At 40.4% G+C, this 17,996-nt stretch overlaps 1 protein-coding gene across 1 annotated transcript; it reads left to right on the plus strand.

Moving 5' to 3' along the window:
- The first annotated feature begins 1,933 nt into the window (after nucleotides 1-1,933).
- On the plus strand, nucleotides 1,934-16,975 carry LOC139474170 (uncharacterized). Its single transcript, XM_071257069.1, has 5 exons — nucleotides 1,934-2,619; nucleotides 10,273-10,323; nucleotides 10,526-10,562; nucleotides 12,117-12,189; nucleotides 13,889-16,975. The coding sequence occupies exons 1-5, from the start codon at nucleotides 2,071-2,073 to the stop codon at nucleotides 14,004-14,006; spliced, it is 828 nt and encodes a 275-aa protein (XP_071113170.1). The 5' UTR covers nucleotides 1,934-2,070; the 3' UTR covers nucleotides 14,007-16,975.
- Nucleotides 16,976-17,996: the final 1,021 nt, after the last annotated feature.

Raw genomic sequence — 17,996 nt, forward strand, 5'->3', positions numbered from 1 at the left:
GGTATTAGCCACTGGTTGCGCTACGATCGAGCCCAGTAATTCCAGCCTAGTTCGGCAAGGGTGGAAACTGGACTTTTAAAGTCAGTTAACTCTCTTGCCTCGGGAAGATGACTGACCTAAGAGTGAAATACATTAATCCTAAATACTACCCTAATCCTACATTGGAATCGTTTGCACATAATACGTCTTCAAATTGTAACACTACTAATGTACAGGTATCAAAGTTTATATTCAACCCGAGGAAATGATGTGCATAAGTCCCTTCATCAAGAATGTTAGTTAAATCAGTTTGATATTTGGATGAATCGATTGTCGTATTATGTTTTTGGGGCCCGTGGCCTTTAAATGGATAAGGGGGGCACGGGTGGCCCAGTCGTTTAAGGTGCTGCGATTCGCTGTGCAGAGTTGCGTCCCTTGGACACGCCAGAACCCTATGATTGTGGGTTCGAATCCCGGTACGCCCCGATTATGTTTCTAGGTTTGTCAGCACCATACCCGTGCTCGTGGGTTTCACCGGAGTAGTAAACGTCTGAGACCTGCATCACCTCGGGCCTTCCTTCCACATTAAGCTGACACGCCTTGATATAACTGGAATATTGTTAAAAGCGGCGTAAAACCCAACTCACTCACTCACTTTAAATGGATAAAAAATATATTGATGGTTTACTTTTACAAATAGTATATATGACGTTACATTGCATTCATCATTATTATCCCGTCGCCTATTATAATATTAAAATTACCTCTGCAAACGTTATTTTGCGTCCATCATATCAATTATAACACAGATGTACTGCTATAGTTGAGGTTGGAAATTCACACCCAGGATATATATGCAAACAATTCAAAAGATAAAGGGCACAGGTGACCCAGTCGTCTAAGGCGCCGCGATTCGCTCTGCAGAGTTGCGTCCCTTGAGCACGCCAGAAACCTATGATTGTGGGTTCGAATCCCGGTTTGCATCGATTATGTTTCTAGGTTTGTCAGCATCATACCCGTGCTCGTGGGTTTCACCAAAGAGGTAAACGTCTAAGACCTGCATCACTGCTTTCCTCCCACATTAAGCTGACACGCCATGATATAACTGGAATAATGTTAAAAGCGGCGTTAAACCCAACTCACTCAAAGGATGAATGAAAACACGTAAGGGTGGATGTACTAACGAGGATTAATGGGTATTGTATAACCCTTGCCTCACACAATTCAGTAATCTGGCACTCCCTCCCTGTGGTTCATGTCGTGCCCTTAAAGTGGAATTAGTAAGATAATACTAATATCAGCTACACTGTGTGGATAATCAGTGGTATACTCAATAGAATGCTACTGATGTTATCAACACCACGTGACGTACGGGCCTTTATTTTCTTGTGTTCTTACCGGTCAGGCCTGAGTTATTGTACTGTTAATGTGATTAATCAAGATATAGACGTTATCATGATTAGTATTGTCATTGTAAAATAATGTTAGATTTGTTGATTTTCGAAGTGCATAAAAGCAGAATGGTAAGATCGCATCAAGAAATTACGAAAAGGTGAGGTAAAAGTAATTTTGTACAAAATTCTTTCTGCGAGCGACGTTTATTTTTTATGGTTCTTTAATATATAAAATTTATCGAACATGGCATACGTAATACAATAACTGACAGTTATACACACTATATTTAAAGTGCAACGGGTGTAGTGTGCATAATCAACACGATCAGTTTTGCGGTTCCAATTCGCACGTTTACGTGATCGAACATACCTATTTCAATAGCGCCTGTTTATTGTGAGTATTTGAACTGCCTCGCCCTGACAGTGTATCTTTGGTCTATTCTTAGTTCATTGAACAAGTCCAATAGCCTATATAACACTCGCGCAACTTAACACGTGGTTAGCGAACGACCAAGGGAGATAATCACTGCTTAGCATGCAACACCAGTTTGCATGCCTACGGCTGATAAGCCGTGAGTGTTCTCCGGTAGAAATGCAAGGCTTGTGTTGCGGTTGTTTTCCAGTCGGAATTGGCTTTACAGAAAACAGATTTAATTTTATTTGAATGTGATGATATATGTGAAGTTGATGTGAAACGATGGGATCTGGATCTAGTAAAGAAAAGACAGGTAGGGTCGATACGAGGGGAGGGGGTTCAAAACCAGTCGCTGTTGCTAATGTAAATAACAACGTATCCATAAAGTCCACGACGGGTCATTCCAAAAGCGGAACCAATACGGACACCGGAACGACGAATCAATCGCCGTCGAAATCACCCGTTAAAGACTCAAATGTTGAAAAAACTACTACGGAGCGTTCTCCAAGTAAGTCAGTTAAAACAGACACAAAACCCGTCAGTAAACTGGAATGGAATAGTGACTCCGACCTCGACGACGATGACTGGGACGACTTCCTCGGAACGACGACTTCAAAACCAGTGCCCAAACCGCACTCTAAGGTGTCACATGGGGAACAAGAGCAGAACGCGCATAACGAAATGAAAACTCAGGAACTATACCCAGAGACCTACGCACAACGCCACACGCGGCAACAGTACACATTCGGACAGGATAGGTTGATTCGAGAGAAGACGATCTACAGGAACCCAGACGACTGGGGCATTGACGAGGACAAGGAAGAAGAGACGGTAGGGGGAAGCCTTTCTTTATTCTAACCATTTGTCCAATAAGAAATATATATTAAATAAATTAAAAAAACACACGTTAATATATGATTTATAATTATATTATTTGCTCATATGTTGGAAAACAACTGACCAAACATCAAACATGTTCTTAAAGGGGCTGTCTTGACGTCAAATGAGTAGCATATGTGAAATAAGAGATTCTCTTCGTCTACTTTTTCAATATTGTAATTTTTAACTATATATATATTAACTACAAGAATGTTCTTCATAAAATTTGAATTTATAGATTGTAGCAAATAGTGTTTTTGAGTACTTTGATAAAACTTGCTAGGACTGCCTTTGTGTCTTGCCGTAGCTCACCTTTAAGATAATATGAGGTAATTTACTCTGTTTTAATGATACCATGCAGCTAGATGTATGGCCGTATTTTGCTTGGGTTCACCACGTGCACTATGTAGTAGAGGTACACATTTAAATCTCCTCCTGTAAGTCATAAGAACATAATTCTATAATAGCCGGCTATTCATAATACCCTGCAATCCTATATAACAGACATATAATATATTGGCGATTAGTTAATGAACCTTGAAAACATGTAACTGATTGGGAATGTCATGTTACTTAACATCCAGAGTGCATAGTTACTGTGAAGTTACCTCTATTCACAGGCGTTGTATGGCGTTTTGTTTATTTATTTTAATCTATGAATTTAACTTGACCTGTTCAGACAGTCATGAAATATTTCTTAATATTTCTTATGGTATATTTAGTTTCCATTGTTTAACATTTGTTTAATGTGTTATCAGTGTAACTTTCTATACGTCGATAAAGGTAACTTGTGTTATGTAAACTACAGCTGACATGGTATGAATGGCTCTGTTTTATTCCCATTGCGACTGGTAGGAGGTAATTGAGGTATGTATTACTCTACAGCACAGTCAAAACAATACTTCACAAGTCACTACACGCTAATCTGTAACGTGAGCTCCTTGCACTGTCAGCTGATTGCATGTTCGTTACCACGAATATGAAATTTTGATTGACTTCAGTCAACCGAGGTCACCCCATTTCTAGCAACCAGGGTTGACTAGAATCAACCAGTGTTATGTAAGGGTCAAAGATAACAAATCACACGTCTAGAATATTTCAATACTGGGCCACAGTTTCCATGTGACTTACACAGTTACATCTAAAACGTGTAAGCACCTTTTCACTCCTGTCATGTCTTTAGTTTTGAATAACAACCTCTCTAAAACATAACTTTGAACAGAAAGGAAGAACATTTCTTACCCCTTTGGTTGGAGAAACTGTGTAAGTTACAGTGTCCACGAAACATGTGAACCCTTGTTTTCTCCTTTGGTATATGTAACACGGTATTTTACATGTAAATTATAACAAGAAGGTTTTCTGTCAATGCAATAGCAAATATGTGCTCATTAGTTAAATTATCAGTGAATATAAGTGAGTGAGTTGGGTTTAACGCCGCTTTTAACAGTGAGTGAGTATGGTTTTACGCCGCCTTTAGCAATATTCCAGCAATATCACAGTTGGGGACACCAGAAATGGGCTTCACACATTGTACCTATGTCGGGAATCGAACCCGTGTCTTCGGCGTGACGAGCGAACGCTTTAACCACTAGGCTCCCCGACCGAACCGCATTTAACAGTAGTCCAGTTATATCAAGGCGTGTCCGCTTAATGTGGGAGGAAAGCCCGACCTGATGCAGGTCTCAGACGTTTACCACTTTGGTGAAACCCACGAGCACGGTTATGGTGCTGACAAACCTAGAAACATAATCGGGGTGAACCGGGATTCGAACCCACAACCGTAGGTTTAATGTCATAATAAAAAGCTGTGTATAGCGCCAACATACCCGTTCATACAATGATTAACAATACGTCTTGATGTTAGTATATATGCCTTTGGTAATTTCACAGGACCTCTGCCATTACGCCTTGGTAGAAGACTACATTCATCAGCCTACGGTATTGACTGCGTGGGTTCGAACCCCGTTGACGATACACTTTTATCTGAAATTGTCCTGGCGTCTTAGTAAATGATAGAGAAAAAAGAAGTTTAACTTACAATTCAATTAGTCAATGTCTGGTCAAGACAAGGAAGCCATTCTTTAAATACTAGTATAATATATACGCCGTGTAGATATTACCATTAACGTGCGATGTGTATTCGTTCACCAGGTCAAGGATACCACAGCCGATGATTCAATTCGCCAAAGTTTTATCTGTCATTAATTGCATTAGATATTACCGCATGTCTATACATAAAGTGAGTATGCAATTTGAGATTGAGTGGTATATTTACACCATACAATAGACCACGTGTTACTTAAACTCGTTTATAAAAAAAACGTTCAAACTGAAGAAGCCTAAATTTTTTTTTAGAAATATTATTTTTGGAATTAATCATGTCACTGATCAACGTTACCCTCCGGAACTGTTGTTGGCTGACGAATATTCTACTTAAGGTATCCATGCCAGTTTGAAGTAATTCAGCTCGTATATATTAATGTATATCTACAGAATAGTGCCACTGACATTGTTTCGACGGAAGCTGAATTGTAACAAGATCTAAACGAGCCTTTCTTCACGTTTCAACTTTTATTGAAAATTTCTTTGCGCTATAAAGACCAGGAGAATCGCCAGAAACGCTGTCCTAGAAAACATGCAGCTGATGTGAGAAATTGGTATCACATCGCCTGTGAATATACTACTCAACTTTGGATAGGTATATTTTTTATGTTTCCATGAAACACAAAATTGCACGATTCTCGAGTGTACTTTTGACATATCTCAGTATCCCTTTCAAAAGTTGAGTAGTATGATGTGCTTAACGCGGTTCACTAGAAACTGCACTTTTTATCAGTATTCCTGGAGTAACATATCACGTTTATAGTATCACGTGGACTACAAACCACAGGTATCCTGATTTACGTGTGGTGTTGAACAATAAAACAGTAGCCTTACCCAACCCACAGAGCCGCAGGTGCAAGGCGAACACGATACAGCGACAAGACAGGGCTGCATTGTTCAGATTGCTGTGTGAATTACAGAGGAAATGCTACCATGGTAATACCGAATACCATCTGATTTTTCACTTCTTACAATTGAGTCTCATTTGCTCACCTCTGATTCCGAATACTTCTTAACACAAATCTCAATAGAACATATTCACTCTTCATACGAAAAAACATAAACACTTTAGAATAAATAATGCCACTTTAATGGTGATTTTGCGTTTCTTTTTGATGCTCTACGCGCTATTTTGAACTTTCTTGTCGTTTCACATGCATTGAATAGAAAAGGTACAATGGCAGCTTTGGCAAGCAATAAAACACTTGTTAACCTCTCGTACATGTCTGTTATAACAATACACATGGCTGCCGTGTTTCTCCTACTCCCCGCAGCCATAATTGTATTATATTTCGGGTACTGCCAAAAGTTATCCTAAATTAACACTGCATTGTCAACCCTGGTTGCCAGAAATATGGTAACTTCAGTTGATTCAATTTTTAATAATCGGACCCACGTATGTATTGCCTGTGCTGTCCTGTAAAATATAACTGCTTGTGTATTGCCTCATGTGACCTTAGCTCATATCCCCGCATATACTGTGTATGGAGTAGAATGCCGATATAACATGCATTGCCTTCGGTATTCTTGGCATATCACTGGCTATTATATATACATATGGTGATTATTGCGCAAGATAATCGCGGTAGGACATCTAGTCGAATCATTTGTGCTGTATTGATTAACGCAATATTGGCCTAATGTTAATACGTAATACAGACATCATTGTTGATTTAATGTAAAATGATATCACAACGCAAAAGGCATCTTCGCCATTACAGATAAAGTTTGGATAATAAAGAGATTAGTGTGCGTGCGTGCGTGCGTGCTCTACACCTTTCACGAAACTTGCATCCAAATCCTAGTTCTCTCAAATGCAAATACTCAGTCACTCGTTTCATGAGCCATTACGACACAATCACACACGTGATACTCGCTATGCATTGCATATGGCGTCGTAGGCATATGTCAGCACGTTGGCTGTGCTGTGGCTATCCTTATGACAGTGTCCCCGCCAGTGTTGTTCTAAGCTGGTCACGGTGTTGCCATTATGTCCTATTGTGACTCGTTGATTCCAAAGTTGAAACATGTAGGAGAACCCAGAAATCGGTACGTACAGAACTAAATTGTGAAGTCAGCAAATAACCACACAAGATCAACGAATAATTAACAAATTATTTTTAAATACGCAGGATTATGTTTAGAATCACAAAAACAATACGATGGGTCAAATATGTGACAGCAGCAATAAATAACAGGCACTATTACACAAGTCAGTGCACACACGAATGTCGAGTATTAGTCACAGTCAAATGCCTTGAATGAGACTCGTGTTCCGTTCTTGAGTCCAAGACATAGTGCACAGGCAAGAATTCATTGCTTTGTATCCTGTACTCACTGGGCAAGTTAGGTAACAGAAGGAAGCCTTGAATCACCTTCGTCTCGTTCCAGAACGTCCTCAGTGTTGTCGAACCTGGACTAACATTTAGTCCCAGAAATAAAGTTATCTTATTTAACCAAAAATATCTATAAAATACAATAAACAAAATAGACCCGTGAAGATTCCGGGGTATAGATTGGTCTTCAGCAACCCATGCTTGCCGTAAAAGGTTACTATGCTTGTCGTAAAAGGCGACTAACGGGATCGGGTGGTCAGGCTCGCTGACTTGGTTAATGCATGTCATCGATCCCAAATGCGTGGATCGATGCTCTTTATATCAATCACTGGTATGTCTGATCCAGACTCGATTATTTACAGACCGCCGTCATATAGCTGGAATATTGCAGAGTGCGGCGTTAAACAACCAACCAACCAACAAATAAACAAAATACAAATCGAGCCTTACAATACAATGCTTAATTTCAGAGCTGAGGTCTAGACCTGCCAAAGAATTCTAGGCTTGAGTTGGGTTCCCTTTTTAATTTATTCGGTACGGTCGAACCATGGGTCGGTAACTGTTTCCAAGCCTGCATGCAAGTCCCTAACAGTGGCGCTCTCTGTATTGCCGGGACAATAACAGTCACAATAACTGCCTCCGTAGATGGTGTAGTAGATGAAGCGACTGCCAGGAGGGCGGAAGTTAGTGGTTCGATCCCCGGCCGCGCCATACAAAAAGGCGTCCAAAAGTTGTTACTTGTTGTTGCCCTGTCTGGTGCTCGGCATTAAGGGGCAAAACAAGAGTCAGTTTACTGTGTCTCTGAGTTGATAAACGGCGGAATGGTATCTCATTGGGCTAGCACTAAAAATCGGCGTAAGTCTAGGTAGCTATAGCACACACACACACACACACACACACACACACACACACACACACGTGTATACGTGTTGCTATATAGTAATCTCGTTTGTTTGCTGCCATGACACGCCTCGGTAAGTCCTCTCACACAGGCTGAAGTTAGAATCAATGATTATGATGCACATACTTCAATAACCGGATGATGCTTGATATAAATTAGTATCGGCTCGGATATCGGTTTCAGATGAACGTCCAAAAAGATTAATTATTTCCCGCGAAGTCAGCTTTGAAGGAAAATAGGTCTCTTTCGGTTTACTGTTGAGTCAGTCCTGCTGGTTTTCCGGGGAAGGATGTGTCCCGCCCTTCATCTCCTTCTAACCCGTCGGACCCGTGAGGATCCGGGTTAGAATAGGTCTTCAGCAACCTATGCTTGCCGTAAGAGGTGACTGCTTGTCGGAAGATCCGACTAACGGGATCGCTGATTTGGTTGATCTATGTCATCGTATCCCAATTGTGTAGATCGATGCTCATGATGTCAATCACTGGATTGTCTGGTCCATACTGGATTATTTACAGACCGCCGTCATATAACTGAAATCTTGCGGCGGTAAACAACAAACAAACAAACAAACCTGTCGGGACGGATAGGAACGTGCGTGTTGTTCCACGGGAGGCCATCATTCCTGCCTCATCGATCCCCCACTGGGGCTCACACTATTCTCTCTTATAATATGTATTCACTTATTGATGCAGCATGCCTATAATTCTGGCAGGTCATAATCCCAAGGCTTAATCAAATATATCCTTGGCGACGTGTGAAGGTCTCACCTAGATCTACGGGAGTGGGCGCTGTTTTCACCTCGGGCGCTGAGTCACGTAGAGCGCATTGCTAATCACGAAACAAACATCAGGGCGAAAGTATATATACATAAATCTATTCAAACGATACGTGGATCATTTACTAATACCGTTTTAAAATGTTAAAAACAATTGGTGCCAGTGCCAGATTACCATTCTTCCTAAAAAAGTAGTATTGGTTTTGATTTCTTCTCTAAAGACAGTTTCAAAAAAGACAGTTGAAGTTGGCAATATTTTGTATAGGGACTATACACATAGACTATATATATATATATATATGTATATATATATATATATATCACACTGTGCATTGTTACTTTGAACTCATGACTCTCCTTCAGATTTTGACATTGAGTGATAAGAACCAACATCATACTGAGACTGCTTTCAAAACATATTGTTTATTCTAGGCGAGTTTACGACGTTACGATTACTTAAAACGTTTCTTTCACCAAAGCGCGTTCCCCCGACTCGGTTCGGGTAATCTAAATGCAAATAATACAGCGCTACGCTTTGTGCTGTGAACTTGATTAAGATTTGTGAACGTGTGGTCGTGTTGCCACTTATGTATATACCATGATACACTAGGTGAACTCAACGAAACAGAATACATTGCATTCCGTTGACAAGTCTTACCATACAAACAATATACATTACCATGATTCAATATTTCAGCAATGCAGAGTCAAAAATTCAATATATCTGCAATACAAAGGAAATATTATCCTTCGACATAGACGGCATGTATTGTTATATATCCCTGTCCGCTGGAAGTAAGAGGACATGGATTGTTGGACGGTGGGGTAGCATGGGCGGATACAGCTTTTTTGAAAAGGGGGTGCACAATTAAGATCTATTTATTGTCTTTGGTGGTAATTTATACAGAAATAAAAAAAAAATATAGAAATAAAAAGGGGGTTGCGCACCCCCGCACCCCCATCTGTATCCGCCCATGGGTAGCCTTATGGCTACAGCGTTCCCTCGTCACGCCAAAGATTTGGGTTCGAATCAACACAAGGGTAGAGTGTGTGAAACCCATTTCTAGTGTCCCCCCGACATAATATGGCAGGAATATTGCTAAAAGCGGCGTAAAAACATACTCACTCACTCTCACGTGGCATCTCCACATTGAACTTTCACAAGACCACGTGACTTCTTCACATTGCACTTTCACAAGACCACGTGACATCATCACATTGTACTTTCACAAGACCACGTGACATTTTCACATTGCACTTTAACAAGACCACGTGACATCTTCACATTGCACTTTAACAAGACCACGTGCCATCTTCACATTGCACTTTAACAATATCACGTGGTATCTTCATATTTGGGCTCGACCACATAACCTAACATTCGACACTGCTGTCTTCACGTTGCACTCACTACACAACATCCTGTCAGCTGCTGAATGTTAGTTGAACCTTTACAGTTGAACGGATACGCCATGTTTGATTCATTTCAGACAACCAAGGGGTTTGATGCCTCCAAGTTCCGGGCTGCGAACCAGGGAAAGGTAGGTTGGTTCTGCCATTGCTGGTCGCTATCACCGCTACTTATATGACTATCACACAAATAACATGCGCTGATTTAGACAGGTTCCGTCGCATCATGATCATCCAAGCTTGTTCCATCCAGTAACAAATGGGGAATGTTTTGTATTTATAAGTGAGACATGCGAGAACTCCCATAGTAATCAAGTTCTCATTTTGTTACAGCCTGTTCGAGAAAAGGACATTTTCTCCAATCAAGACGGTAAGTTTAAAAATTAGATAAGCCATTAGTGATCCGACGAAAGTTAAACATAGTTGTTTGTTTCTTTAATGCCACACTCAGCAGTGTTCCATCCATGTGACAACGGCCTGTAAATAGTCGAGTCTGGACCAGACGATCCTGTGACTGATATCATCATCCACGTTGTTGGGGTACGATGATACGCTATCAACAAAGTCACCTAGTCTGAATGCTCGATCGCTGTGGACCAATTCTCATCCTGAATCCCCACGGGGCGACAGCTATACACCTGTGTAGATGATTTCATTTCAGTGGATGAACTAGCATCTCTCAGCAGACCCACTAAGCCTCGACCACATGGTCGTGAAACAGACATTAAGAATTATAATTTGTTTGTTTGTTAGTTGTTTAACGCCGTCCTCGGCAATAGTTTAGCCATATGACGAGGTCTGTAAATAATCGAGACTGGAGCAGACAATCCAGCGACTCACATCAACAGCATCGATCCACAGAAATGGGATACGATGACATGCATCAAGCAAGTCAGCGAGCCTGTTCACCCGATCCCTTTAGTCGCCATCTTCCCGAGGCAAGAGAGTTAACTGACTATAAAAGTCCAGTTTCCACCCTTGCCGAACTAGGCTGGTATTATGGAGATACATTTTGGCTGGACTAACGAGTCTATGCATAGTCCAATCAAAATCGCGCACCGAAATTGAAATCCGGTTCGTAAACTGTCGTGCAGATTTCGGTCGATTGCAGGATTTGCAAAACACTTGTTGTCAGCAGATATTTTCAAAATCTTCTCATGTTTTTAATCAAGGTGCTCACGTGATTTGATGCATTTCGCGATGTAAGACCCGTTTTATCACAATATAGATATTGATTATCGATCAGATCGTCCTGGCCGGGAGCAACCATTTTGTGTGAAGCAAACGCAAGTGATACGAGAGGTGGAATCAGATTGGTCCTTAGGAGAGGCTTAGACGGGACATATTTGGTAATAGCCACTGGTGGCGCTACGATCGAGCCTAGTAATTCCAGCCTAGTTCGGCAAGGGTGGAAACTGGACTTTTAAAGTCAGTTAACTCTCTTGCCTCGGGAAGATGGTTAGTCGCCTCTTACGACAAGCATGAGGTGCTGAAGAAAGATTTCGAACCTAGCCGGATAATCATTATTAACATGGGGCGTCGCTGTAGGCAGAGAAACGTTTTTACGTGGAATACAAAATGTCGTAGAAATGGCAGGCATCGTCTAGACAGTAGAACTCCTAGTCTTATTAGTCAAGTCTAGTAGTTTATCCGGACAGTTTCTAATCCGGACGAATTTACCAGGGCTCACTTGCACAAAGCAATCTTAGCACTACAACTATTGTAAGCCTATGTTAAAGTATGGGAGTTACGATTATCTTAGTGCTAAGATCGCTTTGTGCAAGTGGGACCAGGAACACTCGCCCAGATTAATGGGGATTCACTGTAATATGTTATCTGTAAGTTGATATAAAATAGTTAATATATTTTCATCATAGTGCGTCCGAGACATGTGTTATGTGTAACTTGTCGTGTTTTGTTTCAGAGTTTGAGACGCCTCGATATCTCCGGTCCAGTGAGCCAGAGGAAAAACAGACGACCGTCAGCCAAAAGCCAACGTGCGTATTTATACACTGATGACACTTACCATGACTTAAGCGTTTCTCTGTTCACGTATTCACTTCCAGTGTAAAGGTAGTATGAACTTGGACGGGAGCGAGAGGCCAGTAATCTAAAGGCGCTGCAATTCTCCCTTAGGTGGTCCAGAAATATATTTTGAATCCCCGATTCGCTTGATTGTGTTTCTAGGTTTGTCAGCACCATACGCGTGTCCGTGTGATTTACCAAAGCGGTAAAGAAGATCCGGGATAGAATAGGTCTTCAGCAACCCATGCTTGCCGTAACAGGCGACTGTGTTTGTCGTAACAGGCGACTGTGCTTGTCGTAAGAGGCGACTAACGGGATCGGGTGGTCAGGCTCGCTGACTTGGTTGATGCATGTCATCGTATCCGAATTCCGTGGATTCATGCTCATGATACCAATCACTGGATTGTCTGGACCAGACTCGATTATTTACAGACCGTCGTCATATAGCTTGAATATTGCTGAGTGCGGCGTTAAACAACAAATAAACAAACAAACCAAAGCGATAAACGTGTAGGACCTTCATCACTTCGGGCTTTCAAGCTGCACGTCGTACTGTAACTGAAAAACTGTTTAAAGCAGCTTTAACCTCACTCACTCATACTAACGAATCTGATACGTGTTAACAAACTACATTTTCCCTCGACAGTCGGGTGTCAACCGAACATGTAATTAGTCGGAATCGTACAATCGATTCTGCTCTATACAGAGATTTCTATTGGAAATGGAAAGGGTTTAGTCGCTTTATTTACACACGTGAATCAGAAATTGTATTGTACTAACCGATCCTGGCGTGTGATACCTTGGTTATTCATCGATTAAACGTTTTCAATAATGTACATCGCCACGGCGACACGACGGTTGAACTAATGGCTAAAACTAAGGTAAATTGCTAGAACTCGTCGACCGTTGCAGGACTTCAATTAAATGATTGCAGAAACGATTCTCTCCCGTTCTGAATAATACACGAGTGCAGACGACACCGTGGGTGATATATTGTCAATGTTAATACGTTAATGACGGTCAAATAAAATGTTGAAGGCTATGTTCATATATGACCAACATACAATTCCCTGTGGTACCGTTGAATATGAACCTTTTAAGAATTCACAGTTTTAGTTACATAGTTTTTAAATTTTTGTCCATTTACGGCTATAAACTCATGAAGATCCGGGGTAGAATAGGTCTTCAGCAACCCATGCTTGCCGTCAAGGGTGACTGTGCTTGTCGTAAGAGGCGACTATAACGGGATCGGGTGGTCAGGCTCACTGACTTGGTTGATGCGTGTCATCGTATCCCAATTCCGTGGATCGATACTCATGCTGTCAATCACTGGATTGTCTTGTCCAGACTCGATTATTTACACACCGCCGTCATATAGCTAAAATCTTGCTGAGTGTGGCGTTAAACAAATAAACAATAACAAAAATAACACATGTATATTTTATGACTCACCTAACCTTCCAGCTCAAATGCCGTTGGTCCTAAAAAAAAAGGTTAGTGTATAGCAACGTAATCCATTACTTGGGACAAGGGGGCGACGGGTAGTGGATTACTGCGATGTTCGTGAGAGGCTAGTTATTGTTTAAGTCACTGTTTTAAAACGTTCAGCCATTTTTTCTGGATGGTCACATGGTCCGTCCCTTGTTGTAGATGGGTGGTGTTCTGTTGCAGACCGATGGTGCTCCCCCAATACAATAAGGAGGAGGAAGACCTGATGGCCCAGTTGATGGAGGACGATGACTTCTTCCCTCATCAAGCCATGCACCACTCCAACATCATGACGTTCTGAGTTCCAATCTGTCAACAGTCTATCTGGCTGGGAATCCTGAGACAGTTCACTCTACACACTAAGGAGTACATTCGAGCAGAGGGGTTGATGCACTTTGGTTATCGGCATCAAATTTATGTATGCTGAAAAACAACTTTGGTGCGTTTCAGATTCAGTTGTGATTGCTGCTAAACAAACATTCAATCATAGATTCTACTGTAACATATTTACTGTCAACATGTTGAGAACAATGTCCACTAACTCTGTGCTGAGGACAACCCTCTCAATGCACATTGCATGTGTGGCGGCCATTTTGAATTTTCAAGATACATCAAACATTCTTTGCTGCACATGGGGGATATGTTCCAAACAAATAACAGAGGTAGAAACCAACATTTTTAGTCCACTAGTCCTCACAATAACATATAGCAAAACCCTTAAAATGGCAAATGTCTACTTGTCCTTATGTCCTTGTCCTTTAACACATTGGCTTTTCCAAGGACTACAATACTAGTGCCAATTTCTAACACTGAATTAAACTGTTCTCAGTATTTCAGCTGTCACCCAAGTAGTTGTTTTGAGAAACCAGTCAGTTTGAGTTACAACTAGATGACAAATCTACAACTACTACACACCAATGACCATGATGACAGTACCACCCATCTAGCCCTGGTGAAAACATTTTTATGAGACCCTATTGGGTTTATTTGTTATTTTCATGCCTACTCAGTTTGAAAAATGCTGTGATTTGTATCTCTGTTTTATCATCAATTAATGAAAGACATATATACAGACATTGTCTACCATCACTTTTGTTTCTTAACTTGGTCAGTTAGGTAAGTTTTATTTTCAGTTTTATAGGACAAGATGCATGAGCAACAATCACAAGTCCATTACAAATAACTGAACAAGTTTAACAAACTAATAACTTATATTACAAATGCCTGTTGGTCATATGTTCTTTTGTTTTAATTTTATGATGTAATGATATGTCAAACTATATATTATTTATCATCCACAAATAATCTTCCACAGGAGATATCAGCCATATCTGATGAAACAGCAGACCATTGTGACACCATCAGTTACCATGACAACACTATCAAATGACAGCACTAATGTGTCTGCCACTGGTTAGGTGTTCTTGTTACACTCATGACACTGGTTATTACTAAAATAAAATTAGAAGAATGTTTTGGATGATAAATAGGATCTTTCCATAGTGTCTTTTGATATAAAACATATCACCACTTGTCGTTAAAATTTAAAACTCTGAGGCATAACCTGTTCTGTTATGTTTTATATCAAATGACACTTGGGCGAGATTCTCTGTTTCCCCACCCCTGCTGGACACAAGCACAGTGCCTGAGAGAATGTTGAATTACAGAGCAATATTCCAGACAAATGTTGGGCATCTGATCTTACATTAGGACTTTCCAACATTGAGAGGATTTTTTCAGTCAGGGTATTTTCAGCTGGTAACAAAATCAATTTTGTCATCTTCATTCCTCCTCGTAACCATGACGATCTCATGATCAGATAACTATCTGATGTTGCACCTATACTTGTAACATAATCTAGTATATATATACATATATGGTGCTATGAACAGCACTTTGATGGGAAAAGCACTGACTGACTGAGGAACATTGTACATACATTATCACTGTACCCGTGAAGATCCGGGTTAGAATAGGTCTTCAGTAACCCATGCTTGCCGTAAAAGGCAACTATGCTTGTCGTAAGAGGCGACTATGCTTGTCGTAAGAGGCGACTAATGGGATCAGATGGTCAGGCTTGTTGACTTGGTTGATGCATGTCATTGATCCCAATTGCGTGGATCAATGCTCATTATATTAATCACTGAATTGTCTGGTCCAGACTCGATTAATTACAGACGCCGTCATACAGCTGGGATATTGCTGTGTGTGGCGTTAAACAACAAACCAACCAACCAACCATCATCACTGACTGACAGAGGAACATTGTATATACATTATCCTGACTGACACAGGAATATTGCATGTACATTATCCTGACTGAGGAGCATTGTAAATACATGATCCTGACTGACAGAGGGACTGACAGAGGAACATTGTATATACATTATCCTGACTGACTGAGGAACATTGTATATACATTATCCTGACTGACAGAGGAACATTGTATATACATTATCCTGACTGACAGAGGAACATTGTATATACATTATCCTGACTGACTGAGGAACATTGTATATACATTATCCTGACTGACTGAGGAACGTTGTATATACATTATCCTGACTGACTGAGGAACATTGTATATACATTATCCTGACTGACTGAGGAACATTGCATATACATTATCCTGACTGACTGTGGAACATTGTACATACATTATCCTGACTGACTGACTGAGGAACATTGTATATACATTATCCTGACTGACTGACTGAGGAACATTGTATATACATTATCTTGACTGACTGACTGAGGAACATTGTATATACGTTATATCATAACTCGTAATAGCCACTGGTGGCAACACGATTGAGCCCAGAAATTCCAGCCTAGTTCGGCAAGGGTGGAAAATGGACTTTTACAGTCAGTTAACCCCCTTGCCTCGTGAAGATGGAGACTGTCATACTTATCTCCATTTTGAACCTAACTAAGACTCTCTAGTCTGTGATATTCTGATGATATGCAATAGTTTTACCTCCAAGTGTCACATCCTCTGAACTACTCCCTTGTACACAGACAACCAGTGAGGCTGAAACGATACACCTGCATTAATCTGAACAATATCCTATCCGTATGTAGGCTACTCTTTACAAATTATTTATCTTGTTTGAATATTTGATGGTCTGAAAGCAAATAGTGTTTGACATTCATATATAGTCTGTTCAGTCTCATCCTGTTTTGGTGGTGTCCTGACATAAACACAGGACATCACATAGTGAAATAGTGCATCGTGAAGTATTAGGCTATATATCTTACTGTGTATCGTTTTTGACCCCAGACTTTCATAGGTAGTGTGTTTCTCATCTTCTGTCAGTCCTAATGTTCTACATCCACCCATTCTTGAAATCATCCTGCTCAGATACAAAGTAAGACATTTCCCATTTCTTAAAACAATTTGCGCTGTATTTTATTGAAATAGAGCTGCATTTTAGTCTGTGATTAAAGCTCTCAATAGTGTTGTACTTTGAATACAGCACAGTAAATATGTTGAGAGTTTGGGAGGGCTTCTCGAAAATGATACCTTTTAAGTTTTATAACCAGGTGAAGACTTTTGCACATATCAAACCATATGTCCTTCATATTCTCAACTGAAGGCAATTTATATACTGTATTCGATGTAATAAGCGCCCTGGGCAGTCTCAAAATTAGAAATAGGGGGCTCCTGTTAGAATATTATTTTGGTGAAAAAACAGAGTTGAAACATAAATTTTGTGGTTTATGCTGACAGCCTGAAATATGTATATATAACAGATATATTTTTCCAGAATTTAATTGCCCATAATTAAGGGTGCATACAACACATGAGTGCGTATTATACGAGAATAAATAAGTCTTGTGTACATCGATCAATCGGAAGGGGTGCTAATTGGGATTGTTCACTAGCCAATATATTACCAAATATCGCCGTACACGCTTATTAGAGCGGGGCGCTTATTACGTCGAATACGGTATTTTATGTTTGCTCGCCAGTCACACAGATCAGCACGGGGATGAGAAACACAGCTTAACGTGGATGGGCGTACAGCCAAGCCCAGGTGCCCAGTGTCCGTAGAGAACTCATGTATGTTGGACATTAATAAACAATACTTGCCAAGTGTATACAAACGTACCTGTATGTACATAATTATACATTTTGGTAGTTGCAACAATTACAGCTGTGTTATTGACTAAATAAAATATACTTTCTATAGTCCGATTCTTGTGTTTATTTCAGATGTTAACCATGTTAACCACAATTTTCATCATATTCTACTGAAACACAAGAAGCTACCTGCTGCCAATACATTGT

The sequence above is a fragment of the Haliotis cracherodii genome, unplaced genomic scaffold (genome assembly GCF_022045235.1).
Source record: "Haliotis cracherodii isolate W230 unplaced genomic scaffold, xgHalCrac1.p SCAF_1, whole genome shotgun sequence".
NCBI classification, from domain to species: domain Eukaryota; kingdom Metazoa; phylum Mollusca; class Gastropoda; order Lepetellida; family Haliotidae; genus Haliotis; species Haliotis cracherodii.